Source organism: Carassius gibelio, chromosome B21 (assembly GCF_023724105.1).
Source record: "Carassius gibelio isolate Cgi1373 ecotype wild population from Czech Republic chromosome B21, carGib1.2-hapl.c, whole genome shotgun sequence".
Lineage (NCBI taxonomy): Eukaryota > Metazoa > Chordata > Actinopteri > Cypriniformes > Cyprinidae > Carassius > Carassius gibelio.
The window spans coordinates 27215805-27234124 of NC_068416.1; the positions used below are offsets into that span (position 1 = coordinate 27215805).

The 18320-nt window shown below is 40.7% G+C and overlaps 1 protein-coding gene across 1 annotated transcript; it reads left to right on the forward strand.

The window, feature by feature from the left end:
- Window positions 1-1391: 1391 nt before the first annotated feature.
- Window positions 1392-4229, forward strand: LOC127985476 (vitelline membrane outer layer protein 1). Its single transcript, XM_052587486.1, has 5 exons — window positions 1392-1728; window positions 2648-2772; window positions 2928-3041; window positions 3670-3851; window positions 3932-4229. Exons 1-4 carry the CDS (start codon window positions 1522-1524, stop codon window positions 3848-3850), a joined length of 627 nt encoding a protein of 208 aa, XP_052443446.1. The 5' UTR covers window positions 1392-1521; the 3' UTR covers window position 3851; window positions 3932-4229.
- Window positions 4230-18320: the final 14091 nt, after the last annotated feature.

Consider the following 18320-nt stretch of genomic DNA (forward strand, 5'->3'; position numbering starts at 1 on the left):
GATTTGGTAATTTTGGAGAGTACAGAGAGAAATGCTAAGCATGTTGAATTGAATTGATTTTTTTTTTTTTTTTTTTTGGACAAGTTTTATACAAGTTTATAAAAGAAATTCCATACACTTTAGAAAAACTGTCAAGGTTAAAAACACAATAAAGCCCATGGCTTATTTCCATTGCGGCCCTCAATGTTGATATAAAAGTTATGTCTACATGCAGGACAAAGCAACAGTATCTCATAATCATATTATCATAGTGTACATAATTCAACAATTAAACAAATACAAATCACAATTGACAATAAAAGCACAGCTAATTGACATACTAAAGACAATACTTTATTGAACCTTTTCAATAAGTGTGCGCTGCAAAAACAAGCATTTTGTCCAGTTTCCTCTCTGCTTTGCTGCCTCCAGTTAGCGCAGTGACGTCCGCTGACGCTAGTTCCCTGTGGTTGGCCTTATACAACAATCCAGAACACCACTACAGCCTATCTTTGTTGAGTTAGATACCAATATACATCTATAAGGGAATTAAATATTTTCATAACAACTTGACTACTGAAATTATAGTCATTTGCATGAAGAAATAAATACACACAGCTTCAAAATCAGTGTTTGTTCATATTATCATTCAAGATGATTATGCAAAACTAGATGATTGTGCAAGCCAATAAACACACTTTAGACAAACACTGAGTAATCAGGTCAAGTGCTGCTTAGTACCGGTAACATGTGCCCATTGCTTAATAGTTTACATTTTTATTATCTTTCATGAGGTTTTAAATACAAACTGATCTTGTAATGTGGATTATTTTAAATGAATAAAAATTAAACACTGAAAATGTCTTCATCCTCAGGCCGTCTGAGATTAGGATGAGTTTGTTTCTTCATCAGATTTGGAGAAATGTGTCCTTCCATCTCTAGCTCATCAATGGATGTACTGCAGTGAATGGGTGCCGTCAGAACGAGAGTCTAAACAGCTGATAAAACATCACAATAATCCACATCACTCCAGTCCATCACTTAACATCTGGAGAAGACAAAAGCTGAAACAAATCCATCTTTAACATTTGCGTCTTGGCAATTATTCTTATTTAATCAAATGCCTGTTTTATTCTCTGTGGTGCAGTTCATGCTTACCATATTATTCACTAAAAATACAAAATCAAACTCAGGTAACGCAACATTTTGGTATTTTACCAAGCAAATCCATTTCCAAGGACATTGGTTAATCATACAGATATTTTGATTGATCATTGTTTGTATTTTTCTGTGTTCAGTCACGTACAGGTTTTTTGACGTGGGCTTTGTGCTCCTGGCTGCTGATTGGCTAGAACCAGGAAACCACAATATTGATAAACCATATAAATACATTATGAAGCAGCTCTGAAATAATCAAGCAGATTCTGTTGAGAGACCACAGTCGGTTCAGAAAGATTTCCTGTCCTGGATTTGAAGAAACTGTTCTTTTGAGCAGAAATTAATTTCATCAGTATCTTGATCCGTCAGGCCAGGTCTGCAGCAATGCATCGCTTCATTTCCATCATGTTTTCACTGCTAGTCATTACTGGGCTGCAGGTGAGCGTTGAGTCCGCAGGAACTCGTTCTGAGCGAAGCGTCGACAGAGATTACAGATCGCTGCTGACCGTGACGAATGGAGGGGGCTGGGGGTCGTGGGGTCAGAGGGAAATGTGTCCAGCTGGAACGTACGCCGCAGGATTCAGTCTAAAGGTAAGCTAAGAATTAAATTAATTAAAGTAGTGTAGAGCTGACACAACTGGCCCAGTGGAAGTATGCAATGGTGGTCTTTTCAGTGCACAAATTTAAGCAATTTAAGTTAAACTCTAATCAGACTCCATCTCATTATGACTTTGAATTTAGGTTCCCTTACCAAAAAGTAGTATACTTCAAGTTTATTTTATTAAGTATACTTAAGTAAAGTTCAAGTATATTTCTAAGTATACTTTATGCATCAAGTATACAAATATCAGTGTTCTAGTAGTATACTTGTAAGTGTACTGTTTCAGTACTCCTTGGGACTAAACTGGCCCACTTTCTAGTATATAAAAGTATACTTTTAAGTATACTATAAGTATAACAGTAGCAAACTTTGAGTACACAAGTAGTTTACCTCTATGTTTGTAATTGGTACTGCAATTAATCTGCTGAGTCAGATTTCAACGACACACCGGAGTGAGAATTAGTGTTATTTCGGGTGAAACGTGATTACAGATAATGGTTGAATACACTTAAGTCAAAAACTGCATTAGCTGACTTTAATAAAACAACCGAGCATGGTGGATAAACATTAATCCCAACCAGCTGGGTCAAAATAACCCAGCATGTGTTCTGTCCGATATATATCGTACCTACTGCCTGGTTGCCAAATAAACTAAGTTGTGTTGTTTTTAACCCAGCATTTTAAAGTGTATGTATTGGATTAGTCCAGGGATCCCCAGCTCTGTTCCTGAAGGCATTTCAACAGGAAAAGTTTCTGAACACACTTGATTCAACTCATCAGGTCTTTAGTAGATATCAGAAATGTGTGATGTCGATGTACCTCCAGGAACTCTGGAAACTAAAGTTCAAATTGCTTCTTTTCTGTTTCTAATTTGTCTAAAGTCTTGTTGTTTTTTGTTTTGTTTTTAAGGTGGAAGATCCTATTAATGGGGATGATACTGCACTCAACGGGATTCGCCTTCACTGCATTAACACTATTCAAAGCTCATCACACTTGCATCACAGCTACTCCTCAGTTTCGTCAGATGTAGGCAGGTAATGGGTTCAGTCTAAAGAGTAATAAAGGAGCAGGTTTGCAGTTAGTAAGATTTGTTACATTAAGAGTCAGAGGCAGTTTTTTCACAAGCTAGACAAATGAATCTCTTAAAAATAACATTTGGTTTGATCAATAAAACCGTTTTTTTCTTCAGCTGGGGTCGGTGGACAGATATCAAATGGTGTCCTTCTGGATTCTTGGCTTCTTTTCAGCTGAGAGTCGAATCTTTTCAAGCAGATGGTGACGATACGGCCGCAAACAACATCCTGTGAGTTTGTGCTGTGCTAAAAATACTTTAACCCAATTTGGTGCTCTTATTCAAAAATGACCTTCAGCAAATTGCTTGTAAATCACTCATTATTATCCTTTATTATTATCACCAAATCATTTTGGAACTGACTGTAGAGCTCCAGACTGTTTTACAATCACATCATTTGTTATGTTGACGTAATAAACTGAGATAATGCGCATTAAAGTTTTGGTGAAAAAACACCAGCGCCGATGGCCACCTGCTTAAAACAGCTCCAATTGTGGTAGCGTGAGGGAGACCGACAATGAAGGAGATGTACAAAGAAAAAAGTGCAGAAAATCAGTAATTAGTTAACATAAACTGCTAATGGAAATTGATTTTTATACAAACTTAAAGACTCAGGATGTGTAACCAAATCAGCCAAATCAATAAATCTTTTTGGCTTCAGACTAGTGTGTGTTTGTATTATGACAACATCTATTTGCAAAAAAAAAAAATCAATAATCGTGATAATACTGTGTACCATGATAAAAGCTTTAGCATTTTATCACTTGCAAGTTCAAAGAGATTGGTTTGTCATGTATTGTTACTATTGATTGAAACAACATATTTTATCGTAATATTGTCACATCCAAACCTCTTCTAGGTTCAGATGCAGTCGAGGGTCTTTCCTGAAGGGTGGCGGCACAAACTGGGGCGATTGGGGCACCTGGAGTGACTCATGTGAAGGAAAAGGGATTTGTGGTCTCAAGACACGGATAGAAGCGCCTCAAGGACGAGGAGATGACACCGCTCTCAATGACATGATCATGTACTGCTGTGATTAAGGTGATGTGAACACAATCAAACTGTTTGGATGATCTCTGTGATGTCAGTGCTCTCTTACCTGAGTTTGGCTTTTCTTTCAGGTGTTACATGGGACGACAACAAGAACAGAAAGATCAGATGGATCATAATTGATCAGCATACTGTTATGAGCTCAAATTAACCATGTGATACAATAGCTAATCAAAAAATGAAGCCTGAGATGTGATCAGGATCTTAACACAAAGCATCACAGTATCTCACTTTTTGTGTCTTATCAGTTCATGCATTACACCATCCACAAACTCCATACTCTACATTAACAGTTAAGCTGTCAGTTCGCTTTTTTCTGAGTGTATAATTATATCCTAACATCTATTAAAAGATCTATTTAACTAGAAATGACTCTAGTTTTTGTCTGTTTAATGTGCTTCTTCTTTGGCCTGATTGAAATCATTAACAATTGAATATTTCTTTGCATCTCATTCATTCATTTTTTTAGTTTTCATGATTGACTAATCAAAAACTGAGAAATGCCTTGTGAAGAACTGGCACATCTCCAACAACTTTCATTCAAGCATCAAAGCATGAGAAGAGTCTTCACAATAAATAATTAAATGATTTCTGTGAACCCACAAATATAAAAATAAAAATCGCATTCAATAAAAACTTTCCAAAAAGGTCCAAGCAATTTTATTTGAAATGAGTTTTTTTATGGTGTCCAAAACAGCTGATAAAAACATCCCAATAATCCACAGCACTCCAGTCCATCACATAACGTCTTGAGAAGACGAGATAAATAAATCCATCAAGATGTTTTAAACTAAAATATACATAATCCATAATAACACTCCGGTTGTCGGATTTTGATGTGAGAGACAACAGGAGATGCACTTTTTCACTGGAGGTAATTTTATTATGAATTATGGACTAGGATTTTAGTTAAAAATGTCCCTCGCATACACCTTTCTAACACAAATCATGTCTTACAAAAGTTAAATCAATACATTGTTTTCTGTGGAAGAGTGCACAGGATGATTTTCACATCATTTTGTAGCAAAAACTCTATCTATAAGTCTATCACATCAAGTTCTCAAATGTCTTGTGAACAAATGTTCTGTATGTGTTTTATGGATTTATTTCAGTGACTTTAACATTAGTTTAACATTAGTTTTTCACTAACCATGCATAAACATTGTTTTCTCAAAAACCCAAACAGATATATTCATGCTGATCACATATTATTGCATTCCAGTTTGTGCAGATTACAGTGTTTTCAGACTTTAGTCATAAATATGTTTTTTTTTTTAAAAGATATGTTTACACACACAAGGAATTTGACTTGACTAGACAGCCAGCTGCTCAGCCTCCTGTATGTAAGCAGACTTGGCTGTAGTGTCATCTGCAAACTTGACAGAACACAGAGGGGTCATTTGAAGTGCAGTCATTCATGTAGAGAGACAAAAGCAATGGGGAGAGAACACATCCCTGGGGGGTGCCAGTACTGATGGTGATAGTCCTGGATGTGAGTTTGCCCAGCCTCACTAGCTGCTGCATGTCTGTCAGAAAGCTGATGAATCCACTGACATCAGGTGAGCACGGAGAGCTGTGTGAGTTTGTCTGAGAGAAGGTGAGGCATGATGGTATTAAAGGCCGAAACTCTGTGAGCTCATCTAGATCGGTGGCTGCAACTTCAAAAACACTCCAATCATTGATGTCAAAACAAGCTTGTAAATCACTCTCTGCTTCATTAGTCCATCTTTTAACAGTCCTTCACTCAGATTTAGCTGATTTCAGTTTCTGCCTGTAGGTCGGTATAAGATGAACCACACAGTGATCAGACAGCCCCAAAGCTGCCCTTGGGACAGAGTGATATAGATCTTTTCTAGTCGTGTAACAGCGATCCAATATTTTACGGTCTCTGGCGGGACACGTAATGTGCTGATTGTATTTTGGCAGTTCACGGGACAGATTTGATTTGTTTAAATCTCCAAGAATGATTCAAATAGAGTCCGAGTACCTTTGCTCCATTTTAGTTATTTGTTCGGCCAGCTGTTGCATCGCAGCACTCATGCACATATCCGAAGGCACGTACACATTCACGAGAATGAAAGAGGAAAAGTTTACAGTTTATGATGAGTGACTTCAAGTTAGGACAGCATACATTTTTCAGCGTTGTTGCATCTGAACAACAACATTCGCTGATGTAGAAACACAATCCACCACCTCTCGTTTTCCCAGTTAACTCCACGATGTGATACGCTCTGAACGGCTGGTAGCCCGGCAGATAGAGCGCGTTGTCCAGAATGGCTTTTCTCAGCCAGGTTTCAGTGAAACACAGTGCAGCAGAGTTTGAAAAGTCCTTATTGGTGCAGGTGAGGAGAAGTTGTTCATCCGTTTTGTTAGGAAGGGAATGGACATTTGCAATATGAATGCTTGGAAGCGCAGTCCGAAAGCCGCACGTGCAAAGCTTCAGCAGGGTACCGGCGCATTTCCCCCTTCTGCATCTCTTAATTTACAGATATTAAATACTATTAGCATGATATACAGATAGGTGTACTATGAACATACTATACAGATGGATTATGTAAAAGTGTATGTACACTATAGGCAGAACTATGAACATAATTTACAGTATTGCAATGGACAGTAAAGTGCATCGAAAATATTTCAGTGTGCAAATGGATTATACAGTGTTCCTGGATGAACAGACAGTAGTGCAAGTAATAACAAGTTACTGTTTTTTGCTTGTTGTGAAGAAATAAATAAATCAGTCAGAGTGTTGAAGAGGGGGAGGAGTCCATGTGTGTGGTGTGGGGGGGTGTTGAGGGGTGTCAGAGGGCAGAGTTCAGCAAGGAGACAGCTTTAGGGAAAAAGCTGCTCCTGAATCTTGTGTTCCTTGTCCGGAGGCTCCTGAAACGCCTCCCGGAAGGCAGGAGGTTAAACAGTCTATGGTCAGGGTGAGAGGAGTCCTTAAGAATGCTGCGAGCTCGACATAGACAGCGTTTCATCTGGATTTCCTCAAAAGCAGGAAGTGGTGTCCCTGTGATGCATTGGGCAGTTTTCACCACCCTCTGCAGTGCCTTGCGGTCAACCACTGAACAGTTCCCATACCAGACTGTGATGCAACTGGTCAGGATGCTCTCGATCGCACACCAGTAAAAGTTCACCACTATGGCTGAAGACTGCTGGTTCTTCTTCAGTGTCCTGAGGAAGAAGAGGTGCTGGGGAGCCTTCTTGACCAGGCTGGAGGTGTTTGTGGCCCAGGACAGTTCCTCCGAGATGGTGGTTCCCAGGAACTTGAAGCTGGAGACACGTTCAACAACCATCCCGTTAATGTGGATGGGGTCATGCGTGCTTCCTTTCTTCTTCCTGAAGTCCACAATGAGCTCCTTTGTCTTATTGGTGTTAAGGAGAAGGTTATTGTCAGCGCACCATGTGGCCAGGTGCTGTACCTCTTCCCTGCAGGCAGACTCATCGTTGTCACTGATGAGGCCAATCACCGTGGTGTCACCTGCAAACTTAATGATGGAGTTGGATCCATGCACAGGCTTGCAGTCGTGGGTGTAAAGGGAGTAAAGGAAAGGGCTCAGTACACAGCCCTGTGGTACGCCAGTGTTAAGTGTGATTGTGGTGGAGTGGGTGTGGCCTGACCGCACAATCTGAGGCCTGTTGGTCAGAAAGTCCATAATCCAGTTGCAGAGGGAGGTGTTAATGTCCAGGTCTCCAAGTTTTGTGGTCAGCTTGGAGGGAATGACGGTGTTAAATGCTGAACTGAAGTCAACAAACAACATCCTAACATATGTGTTGTTATTGTCCAGGAGTGTGAGTGCAGAGTGCAGCACTGTGCATACTGCATCCTCCGTGCTCCTATTTCTGCGGTAGGCAAATTGGTGTGGGTCCAGTGTGGGTGGGAGGCAGTCTTTGAGGTGTGCTAGGACCAGTCGCTCGAAGCACTTCATAATGATGGGTGTGAGTGCTATGGGGCGATAGTCATTGAAGCACATTGTTAAGTTCATTTAGGAATTGAGTGAGATGTATTCCTCATTAAGTAAGGAAGTGTCCATCTGATTAAATTAACCTTGATTAAAAGCAGTAAATCTATTGGTTGTGAACCCGCAGTATAACCTGGAGGAGTTCCGGAAGCTGATTGGCCATCAAAACTTCACATGTTAAATAGAACCAGGTGTGCTTTGGTGATTAGTAGTGAGCAGAGGGATCTCTGTTGGGAAGGTTAATGTGCTTCTCCTACCCAAGTTGGTGGTGCTACTGATACTGGAGAAAGATTGCTAAAGCATGTTTGGAGTAAACCAAATGCTGAGACGGCGGTGAAAAGCCACAATGTGTTCATCAACTTTATAGAAGCTACTGGTAGGATAAAGACTCTTTTATTGACTGTTTAAGAGACCAATTGTGAATGTCTTGCAAGTTGTTTATTAATTCTAGCAGGTTTAGCATTTAAAATGCTATCTGGTCATGTGCAGTAAATGCATTTGATTTAGTGTTGTTAAACCAGTTTGCAATGTATTTCTGATTGGTGCGTATTCTAGTAACATTGGTTGTAATTTAAATAAGTTAAAACCTCTTTAAATGACTGTATTACTGTGTGTAGTGACTCATATCTATATATTCTCTGTATAGGTTATTAAGCTAAGCATCTGAATTGAACTCTGAAAATAAGCAGAAGAAGACCAAGTTGCTGTTGAAAGATTTTAATAAAGTGCTTCAATGAAGAATCCAAATCCGATGTTTTGAGTTATTCCATGCATCCTATGAAGTTGACTGGAGCCTTGTTCAAGTTGGGGCAGACATTGAGGCTGAGAATCTCTAGATAACTTGACACTTAATAACCAAGCTTGTGGATAAGAAGATTAATGGCTTCTGGTGGTCCAGAGAAGGAAGCTGGTTCAAAGAACAACAATTAACATTGTTAATATAAGTTTAAGACAATATATAATTTGACTTAAAATGGCAGAAGAAGCCTTGGGGAAAACGGTGGATCAACTTAAGAGAGAAAGAACCACTACAAAGATGTGTTTTACCAAGCAAGTAAACCTTCTCACTCGAGAGTCAAGTCAAATGATTGAATCTGAACTCAGGAAGGAATTCCAGAAACTATCTTCTATTGCAAGAGCACTTTTTGATGCAAATGAAGATTATAAGATGGGATTGGTTGCAGAGCTGGAGGCTAGTGCAAAGAGTGATGAGAAAGTAGAGCTTGAAATTCAGCAGGTAGCAGATATTGAGAAGACTGTGAGCAACTGTGAGACAAAGCTTGAAGAGGTGAGAAAAATTGTTCAAATTAACTTGTGGCAGAGATATGGCCAAGAGGAATTAACAGCTGCAGTCCAAGAAGCTGAGAAGGCTTGTGACCATTCTGCTTCAATACCCGTTGCTGGTGTCAATTGTGAAGGATATGAAGTTCAACTAATTCACTTGGAAAGGCTTGTGAGCAGAGCAGTCAAAACTCTATCCAGCTGTGAGCGATGGATTCCTACAACAGAGAAGAAGGACTTTGAGAGCAGAGTGAGGCAGGTAAAAGTCCAAAACAGTGGACTCATTTTGAGAAACCGTGAGTTTATTACTGCACGTAATATGAAAGAAGTTCTCAGTTTGTAAGTCCCACATACCCAAACACAGCTCTCCAAACTATGCCGATTACACCAGTTGTGAGGATAAAACCAGCTAGTTTGCCTAAATTTAGTGGTATGAAGAGGGATTTCTTCCATTGGAAGAAGGATTGGGTCAGTTTGCAGAAACAAGGAGAACCAACTGGCTCAGCAGCTCTCAGATTGGCTTGTCTTTATGATTGATCCTGATAATGGTGTAACTCCAGAGAATCACTTTGATGTCCTGCTGAAGTTTTTAAAGAAACAGGAAGATGTTCTTGAGAAACTCGAACAACTCCGAATCACTGACAAGGTAGAAAGGTTTGATAAATCAGAAAGAAGATTTGAGAAGAAATATGCATCTACAAAAACTACAAAGAAGTTTTCTGATATTGGATGTGGTGTTTGTGGAGCTGTAGCCCATAAAGACAAGATTTTCTTTTGTAGGAAGTTTAAGGACCTACATTTGGCTGAAAAGAAATCTGCTGTGAGGAAGATTGGAGCTTGCAAGAAGTGTCTTGGATGTCATGAGGTTGATGCTGATTGCAAAGATGCGTTCTTGTGCAAAAACCGAGACTGCATGAAGGAAAATGGATCTGATCATCATTATTTCCTCTGTCCAAGAAGAGAACTCATGAATGGTGGTGAGAAAAGGTCTCTAAAGGAGAGCAGGAAGGTAAATGTGCTAACAGCAGAGCAAGAGGATTTTTTAGCTGAACTTTCTCCAGAGCTGGCTGAGCGATGTAGAAATGCTTTCACCAACAAAGCAGCAACAGTAATCTGCACTGGAAAGCCTCAAGTTGGACTTTTAAAGGAAAGTAGAGTAAAGGAACTGCCTGTTATCATGATGCTCTTGGAAGTTACAACTAACGCTGGGCAGAAGATTGGAACTCTGGTTGATCTTGCATCAGACACCAACTATATAACCCATAAAGCTGCAGCAAGACTGAGGTTAAGATGTGAAGATGTCACTTTAGTTGTGCATGGAGTTGCTGGTATGACCATAAAGGCGAGAACCAAACGATATCTTCTCAGAGTCAGAGTCCGAACTGAGGAAGGTAAAGAAAGAGCACATGAGCTCCTTTGTTATGGCTTGGATGAAATTGCTAAAGTGCATAAAGTCATCAGACCTAAGCAACTGCAAACGTTTTTCCCAGAAGTCAACCCTGAGGAGCTGGTAAGACCAAAAGAGATTGAACTACTTATAAGCCACCGAGAAGGAAAACTAGCCCCGCAAAGAGTGAAGATTGTAGGGGATCTTGTCTTATGGGACAGTCCTTTGGGAAAGACAGTGGGCGGTGCACATCCAGACCTATTTGAAGAAATAGATGTAGCTGCATATGAGTCAAAGACACATTTTGCTCGCTCAATGAGAACAGCCGCAGTAAAATATGAGGAGACAGTGGGAGGACCTGAATTGCAAGTAGAGTCTAAGTCTGCCCAACTACTTCAGGAAGCCAGAGCTGAGACACATATTGCTGCTGCTGGCAACCGTGAGTTCTTGGAATGGTGGAAATGGGATAGCATTGGGGCAGCTTGTGAACCGATGTGTGGAGCCTGTCGCTGTGGAAACTGTCAGCCAGGTGGTAAGGAGATGACACGGGCAGAGGAAAGAGAACTTGAGATTATAAAAGAGTGTCTTACCTATGTAGAGGGAGATGTGCACAGCAGTTCTCCTCATTGGCATTCAAAATACCCCCGGACGGAAGATCCAGCTTCCCTTCCCAATAGTAGGAGTGGAGTTGAGGCAACATTTCTGAGGACAGAAAAGCAGCTGATGCGGGAGCCAGAGTGGCAAATTGCTTATGCAGCTCAAGTCAATGAAATGGTGGAGCGAGGAGCAGCGATCAAGTTAACTGAGGATATGATCAAAAGCTGGAATGGACCAGTGTGGTATGTGAGCCACGTAATTGCACCAAATCCTCACTCAGTTACTACTCCAGTGCGCCTGGTATGGAACATCAGTCAGAAATTTAAGGGAGTGAGCATGAATGATCTTCTTCTGAAGGGTCCAGATGTTCTTTATCCAATCAGAGCTGTTCTTCTAAGGTTTAGAAGAGGAGTTTATGCTGTGCTTGGAGATATCAGGAAAATGTAAAATTCTGTATGGTTGGAGGAGAGAGAATTGCAACTACATCGGTTCCTGTGGAGAGATGATAAGAGTGAAGAAATAGGAGAATATGCTATCACTAGAGTTAACATTGGTGATCGACCAGCAGGGTGCATTGCACAGCTAGCCATGCGAGAAACTGCAAAATTGACAAAATTCTCTCATCTACATGAAGCACGCAAAGTTATCGAAGCAGATAGGTATGTAGATGATATTTTAACGTCCCACAATGATCTGGAAGAACTGGATAAAATAATTGAAGGTGTTGAGGAGATCCTAAGAGCTGGAGGGTTTTTCTTGAAGCACTGGGTTCGGTCAGAACAAAGTTGGAACCCTGCTGATGGTGAGATAAAGTCGGCAGCAGAAGACCGAATTCTGAAACTACCAAACCAACTGAGGGACAAGGACAACAAGGCCCTAGGACTTGGGTATCTAGCAGAGGAAGATCAACTTTACATCATGACCTCAATTAATTGACAAAACCTCCTTAAAGAGGAGATTAGGGCCAAGACTCCTAATCCTTTGACTAGAAGAGAACTATTGAGTCAAGTGGCGGGGCTGTATGATCCGATTGGCTTGGTCACACCTGTTAAACAAAAAGGGGCTATCCTTGTGCGAAAGGCATTTCCGGAAGTAGGATGTGGAAGCCTGACCAAAGATACATGGGATAAACCACTGTCAGAAAGTCTCAGAGGAGAAGCCATTAAATTGTTTGAAGAGTATGTTCAGCTTGGCAAGATAAAGTTCTTCAGAGGTTTAACACCTGCAGGCTGGAAAGGAAAACCACTGGCAATAACATTCTCTGATGGAAGTGATAAGACCTATGGAGCTGTAACATATTTCAGGTGGGAAACAGACCAAGGCACTGAGGTGAGGCTAGTTGAATCCAAGGCCATTGACCAATGGTTCCATCTGGTGGACAGCCAAACAGTGTTGGGAGCTATTCAGCGGGTTAGCTATGGCTACCAGTCCTTCTTTGCAAATAGAATTGGAGAGATCCAGAGAACTACGCCTGTTAAAGACTGGTGGTGGATTCCAGGTGACTTAAACATTGCAGACATTATCACAAGGGGATGCAGTCCAAAAGACCTCAAAGAAGATTCTGCATGGCAGAGAGGGCCAGTGTTCCTGAGATGGCCAGTGGAAAAATGGCCAATGAAGTCAGCTGCTGAGGTTGCAATTGCAGCAAGAGAGAGTATTAACAAACTTCAGAGGAAAGCATTTTCTTTAGTTCTTACCAGGAGCCTGGCCAAGGAAAAAGAGGGTGCAGTTTCCTTGGAGGAATGTAAAGTAATCGATCTTATGGATGGAGGAAAAGCTGAATCATGGCATCCCACTGTAGACTCCGGTACCTCTGCTAAGGGAAAGAAAAGGCAGAAGGATGTTTCATCAGGAGGGCTGTTTGATGGTGTGGTAACAAGTAAGTTAATCCATGTGGAAAAATTCAGCAGATTGTCCAGATTTGTAAGAGTTACTGCTTGGGTGCGTAGAGCGGTCAAGAAGTGGTTGGAAATGAAAAGAACGACCATGAGTTCCTCAAAGTGGGAGGCAAAGTCTCTGGAAGAAGGGCTTAAAGAAGCTGTCTTGACAGGACATGAACAGGAAAATGCTTATGCAGACCTCTTTCTAGCTGCCCAGGAGAATGTGATATTTCCTAATACTACCCTCAGCAGGTTGGCAGTGTACAAAGATGGAAACTCTGGACTGTTAGTTTGTGGAGGAAGAATTCAGATCTTCAATGAGGATAAAACTGCAGTCCCAATCTTACCATATAATGCATATGTGTCTAAGCTTCTGGCTCAGGAAGCTCATCAAGTAAACCATGAAGGAGTGGCTGGAACTTTGTTAAGGATGAGAAGAAAAGCTTGGGTGGTAAAAGGCCGCAGATTGGCCAAGAAATCTGTCGACTGCTGTGTGACCTGCAGAAAGGCAAGGGCAAAGCAATGCCAACAGATTATGGGAGACCTTCCATCAGAGCGGTTTGAACCGGCTGCACCTTTTGAGTTTACAACTCTGGATTTGTTTGGGCCTTATGTAGTAAAAGATGAGGTAAAGAAGAGGACGGGACTGAAAGTTTGGGGAATTGTCTTCTGTTGTATGGCATCAAGAGCTATCCATACTGATCTTGTTAGTAATCAATCAACAGAAGGATTTATGCTGGCATACCAAAGATTTACAGCTTTAAGGGGACATCCAAGGAAATTGTGGTCAGACTCTGGGTCAAATTTTATTGGGGCCAAGTCTGTTCTTGAAGATCTTCACAGGTTCCTAGAACGACAAGACAAGGTAAAGTTAGAAATTGAAGCAGCCAAGTATAGCACAGAGTGGTCTTGGAAAATTCATCCTGCAGATTCCCCTCACAGAAATGGAGCAGCAGAAGCAGCTGTCCGTCTGGTTAAGCGAGCCCTCCAGAATCTGGGGTGTAATGGAGTTATGACATGGGGGGGAATTTCAAACCTTTCTTTACACTGCAGCTAATTTGGTCAATGAAAGACCAATTGATGCAAGGACACAAAGTCGAGAAGACTGCGTGGAATACGTAAGTCCAAACTCTCTTCTTCTGGGACGTACTGGGAAAAGAGGAGATCAAGGAAGTTTTGAGTTTGAAGGTTATCCATACAAAAGACTAAGAGTTATCCAGGAAAATGTCAACAAGTTCTGGAGAAGATGGTGTCAGTTAGCAGGGCCTAACCTATTTGTAAGAAACAAGTGGCATACTAAGGAGCGAAATGTTGCTGTGGGAGATGTGGTATGGCTGGCTGACCAGAATGCTTTAAGAGGCCAGTACAAGTTGGCCAGAGTCATCTGTGTAAATGTAGACAAGAAAGGAATAGTAAGGGATGTCATGGTGAGAGCATTTCCCAGCTACCCAGTATCAATTGTTAAACCAAGTCGAGCAGAAATGACTAAGGATGTCAAACTGGCGAAGAAACTTTGTAACAAGATCCCAGCTACAATTCTGCACCGAGATGTTAGACGCTTGGTGGTTTTGATTCCTGTTGAAGAACAAAGAGATTCCAGTCCTGCCAAAATGGGTGTTTGACCTCCTTGGGTCATCTGACCAGTAGGTCAAGTGGGAGGTGTTAAGTTCATTTAGGAATTGAGTGAGATGTATTCCTCATTAAGTAAGGAAGTGTCCATCTGATTAAATTAACCTTGATTAAAAGCAGTAAATCTATTGGTTGTGAACCCGCAGTATAACCTGGAGGAGTTCCGGAAGCTGATTGGCCATCAAAACTTCACATGTTAAATAGAACCAGGTGTGCTTTGGTGATTAGTAGTGAGCAGAGGGATCTCTGTTGGGAAGGTTAATGTGCTTCTCCTACCCAAGTTGGTGGTGCTACTGATACTGGAGAAAGATTGCTAAAGCATGTTTGGAGTAAACCAAATGCTGAGACGGCGGTGAAAAGCCACAATGTGTTCATCAACTTTATAGAAGCTACTGGTAGGATAAAGACTCTTTTATTGACTGTTTAAGAGACCAATTGTGAATGTCTTGCAAGTTGTTTATTAATTCTAGCAAGTTTAGCATTTAAAATGCTTTCTTGTCATGTGCAGTAAATGCATTTGATTTAGTGTTGTTAAACCAGTTTGCAATGTATTTCTGATTGGTGCGTATTCTAGTAACATTGGTTGTAATTTAAATAAGTTAAAACCTCTTTAAATGACTGTATTACTGTGTGTAGTGACTCATATCTATATATTCTCTGTATAGGTTATTAAGCTAAGCATCTGAATTGAACTCTGAAAATAAGCAGAAGAAGACCAAGTTGCTGTTGAAAGATTTTAATAAAGTGCTTCAATGAAGAATCCGAATCCGATGTTTTGAGTTATTCCATGCATCCTATGAAGTTGACTGGAGCCTTGTTCAAGTTGGGGCAGACATTGAGGCTGAGAATCTCTAGATAACTTGACACACATTGGGGAGGAGTGTTTCGGTACTGGCACAATGGATGTGGACTTAAAACATGTTGGCAATGTTGCTTGGGTGAGGGACAGGTTGAAAATGTCTGTGGAGACCCCTGCAAGCTGCTCTGCACATGCCCTAAGCACAAGTCCAGGAATGCCATCAGGGCCAGCAGCCTTGTGTGCTAATAACTGCAAACCTGCTACTTAATTACTCTTTCGCTCATTACCTGCCTACATCTGAGTGAACTAAGGCATTGTCTGACAAGCCTTTACTATTCTTTTTAACGCAGTGAAGGCAAATCCCCAAAAAATATAGCTTTGGTCCACCTTAAAAACAAAACAATACAACACTAAGTCAAATTTGAAAGAGAACAGGAGTAAACTCCAACCTCCACTGTTTCTGGAGGTACATCAACATCAAAAATTTTGGATGGCTTATTTCTAACAGCTCCTCCAGAGTTCATCTTTTCCTAAGGGTTTTAACCTTCAACTTTCATTCACCAGTCTATACTTTAAATCATCAAACCACCCCCTGTACTACTGTAAGTCAATTCTCAGTTTACCTTAAGACTAAACCCTGATGTCCTATGGTGACATAGTACTGCTCTGTCTGTCGATATGTTTGTGAGCGTTATGTTTTCGAGTGGATTATGTTTTTGGGCAGATAAAATACGAAAGGCTGGCCCTCCTTCACATACGAGACAATATGTTAAACTATCAATTAAAGTTGGACTACACTGAAGATGTTTTCATCGGATCTGCAGACACCAGGGTTAGGCGGGCGCATGCCAACCACAAACTTCAGCGGAAGCCCAGGAAACTGGGGAAAAGGGCTGGTGCTCTGGTCCGGTTTAAACGACGTAGGCATCGATCTCCACTACCAAGCATTTTAATTTCCAACGTTTGCTCACTAGCTAACAAATGTGATGAGCTTGCCATCCTCATCAATAGCAGACGGGTAATTGCAAACTGCTCTATCTTGTGTCTTACCGAAACCTGGCTTGATGCTGGCATTCCTGACTCGGCAGTAAACCAGAACGGCTTCACCCTCCACCGCGCTGACCACACCGAGGCTTCTCAGAAGGCCAAAGGTGGCGGTGTATGTTTTTACGTGAACGAGAGGTGGTGCACGGACACAACCGTGATCGCACAGGCCTGCTCCCCAGTTCTCAAGACGCTTACTACAAAATTCAGGCCATTTTACCTACCAAGGGATTTTACTTCTAACATACTGGTCTCTGTTTATATACAGTACCTCCTCAAGCTAGTGGGTTTGAGGCAGCCCAACAACTTTCTGCTCTGCTCGGATACTCAGGTGTTGATTCTAGGGGTCTTTAACCACCTCAACTTGAAGCAGTCTCTGCTCAGGTTTAAGCAGCAGATTTGGGTACCCACCAGGTACGATAAAGTATTGTATCAGTGTTATTATATTATTGCTAATGCCTTTCATGCAGTAGCCTGGGCTCCGTTGGGGCAGTCAGCTATTATATTACTATAATAATGACTATAATAATTTCCTTTAGATCCCTGTCTATCGTCAGAAATTTAAATCTGTAAAAACAAAAACTAAGTTAGTTAAACAATGGTCTTCTCAAGCCATCTGTGCACTCAAGGACTGTTTTGTTAATACAGACTGGTCTGTTTTTAAAGAGTCATGTTGTGATCTAAATGAACTAGAGGCTAATGACAGTAGAGGGGTATGGGAGGGTCTGAAGCAGATTAGCAATTATACTAGCATAGCGTCAGTGGTCAGTGATGATCCTAAGCTGCCTGATAGTCTCAATGAGTTTTACTGTTGCTTTGACAGAAACTATGGTGATGACATCACAAAATTGTTGAACATTAATACCCCCAGCCCTCCTTTTGTAATAGAGGAGGATGAGGAAAGCGAAAGCAGAACTGCAGGAAAGCTGCAGGTTCTGACCTGGTATCCTCTGCTATTATTAATCACTGTGCAGATGAATTGGCCTCAGTCCTCACAGACTTATTTAACTGGTCTTTGAGGGAATGCACTGTCCCTCAATGTTTTAAGTCCGCTGTCATAATTCCATACCAAGCTTGGATCCCATGCCTGATTAGACTCTAGAACAGCATGGTAAAACACAGTCATGATTTTATAATTGACACCATAAAGGCGGAGTCTCCTCAAAAAGTTAAATCTTTGTTGAAGTTTGGCACATGACTTGTCAACATGAATCTGTTGTCAATATGGATGGCTAGGTACTTGTAGGAACACACTTGTTTATGTTTGCAAAAAGTCACAGCAATAGAAGAATAAAGCTGTATTGATAAGTTTGTGGCCTAATAAAGCAAGAATATGTGTAAGCTCTGTTAAAATGATAATTTTCTTTGTATTAATGTATTTTGTTTTAGACATGGCCTGTCCTGTGATCTTGTACATATAAAAGTATGAAAAAATAATTGTACTGTAAAGTGTTTTTTGACTAAATATTGTCCCTTTTTTGGTTTTGTACATATATTTGCTCATGTATAATTATTTAAAAGACCTAAAGAGTAAGTAATTAATTGCTTATTTAAATCATATTATTACATTAGCCAGAAACAAAAGTAAATATGTATAACATACATTAAGTGGAAATTTTAATTATTTTATTTTTTACTTGTTTATTTTGGTGTGCCACCCCAAGATTTACTGTGGCCTCATCTAGCAAGACCTATTAAAATCTTCTGGGGGCGCCACTGATTATGCCCTCAGGAAAAAAGCAGGTTTACAGCTTTACAGTTAATGAAGGGTATGGAGTTCGTGGATGGTGTAATGCATGAACTGATAAGACACAATAAGTGAGAAACTGTCAGCCTCTGCTTTGTGTTTAGGTCCTGATCACATCTCAGGTTTTATTTTTG

Bases quoted from the DNA above. Each gene is read 5' to 3' on its own strand.
- LOC127985476 (XM_052587486.1), top strand. From the start codon at position 1,522: ATGCATCGCTTCATTTCCATCATGTTTTCACTGCTAGTCATTACTGGG. The intron at 1,729-2,647 runs GTAAGCTAAGAA...TTTGTTTTTAAG, and splicing joins CCGCAGGATTCAGTCTAAAG to GTGGAAGATCCTATTAATGG. The intron at 2,773-2,927 runs GTAATGGGTTCA...TTTTTTCTTCAG, and splicing joins GTTTCGTCAGATGTAGGCAG to CTGGGGTCGGTGGACAGATA.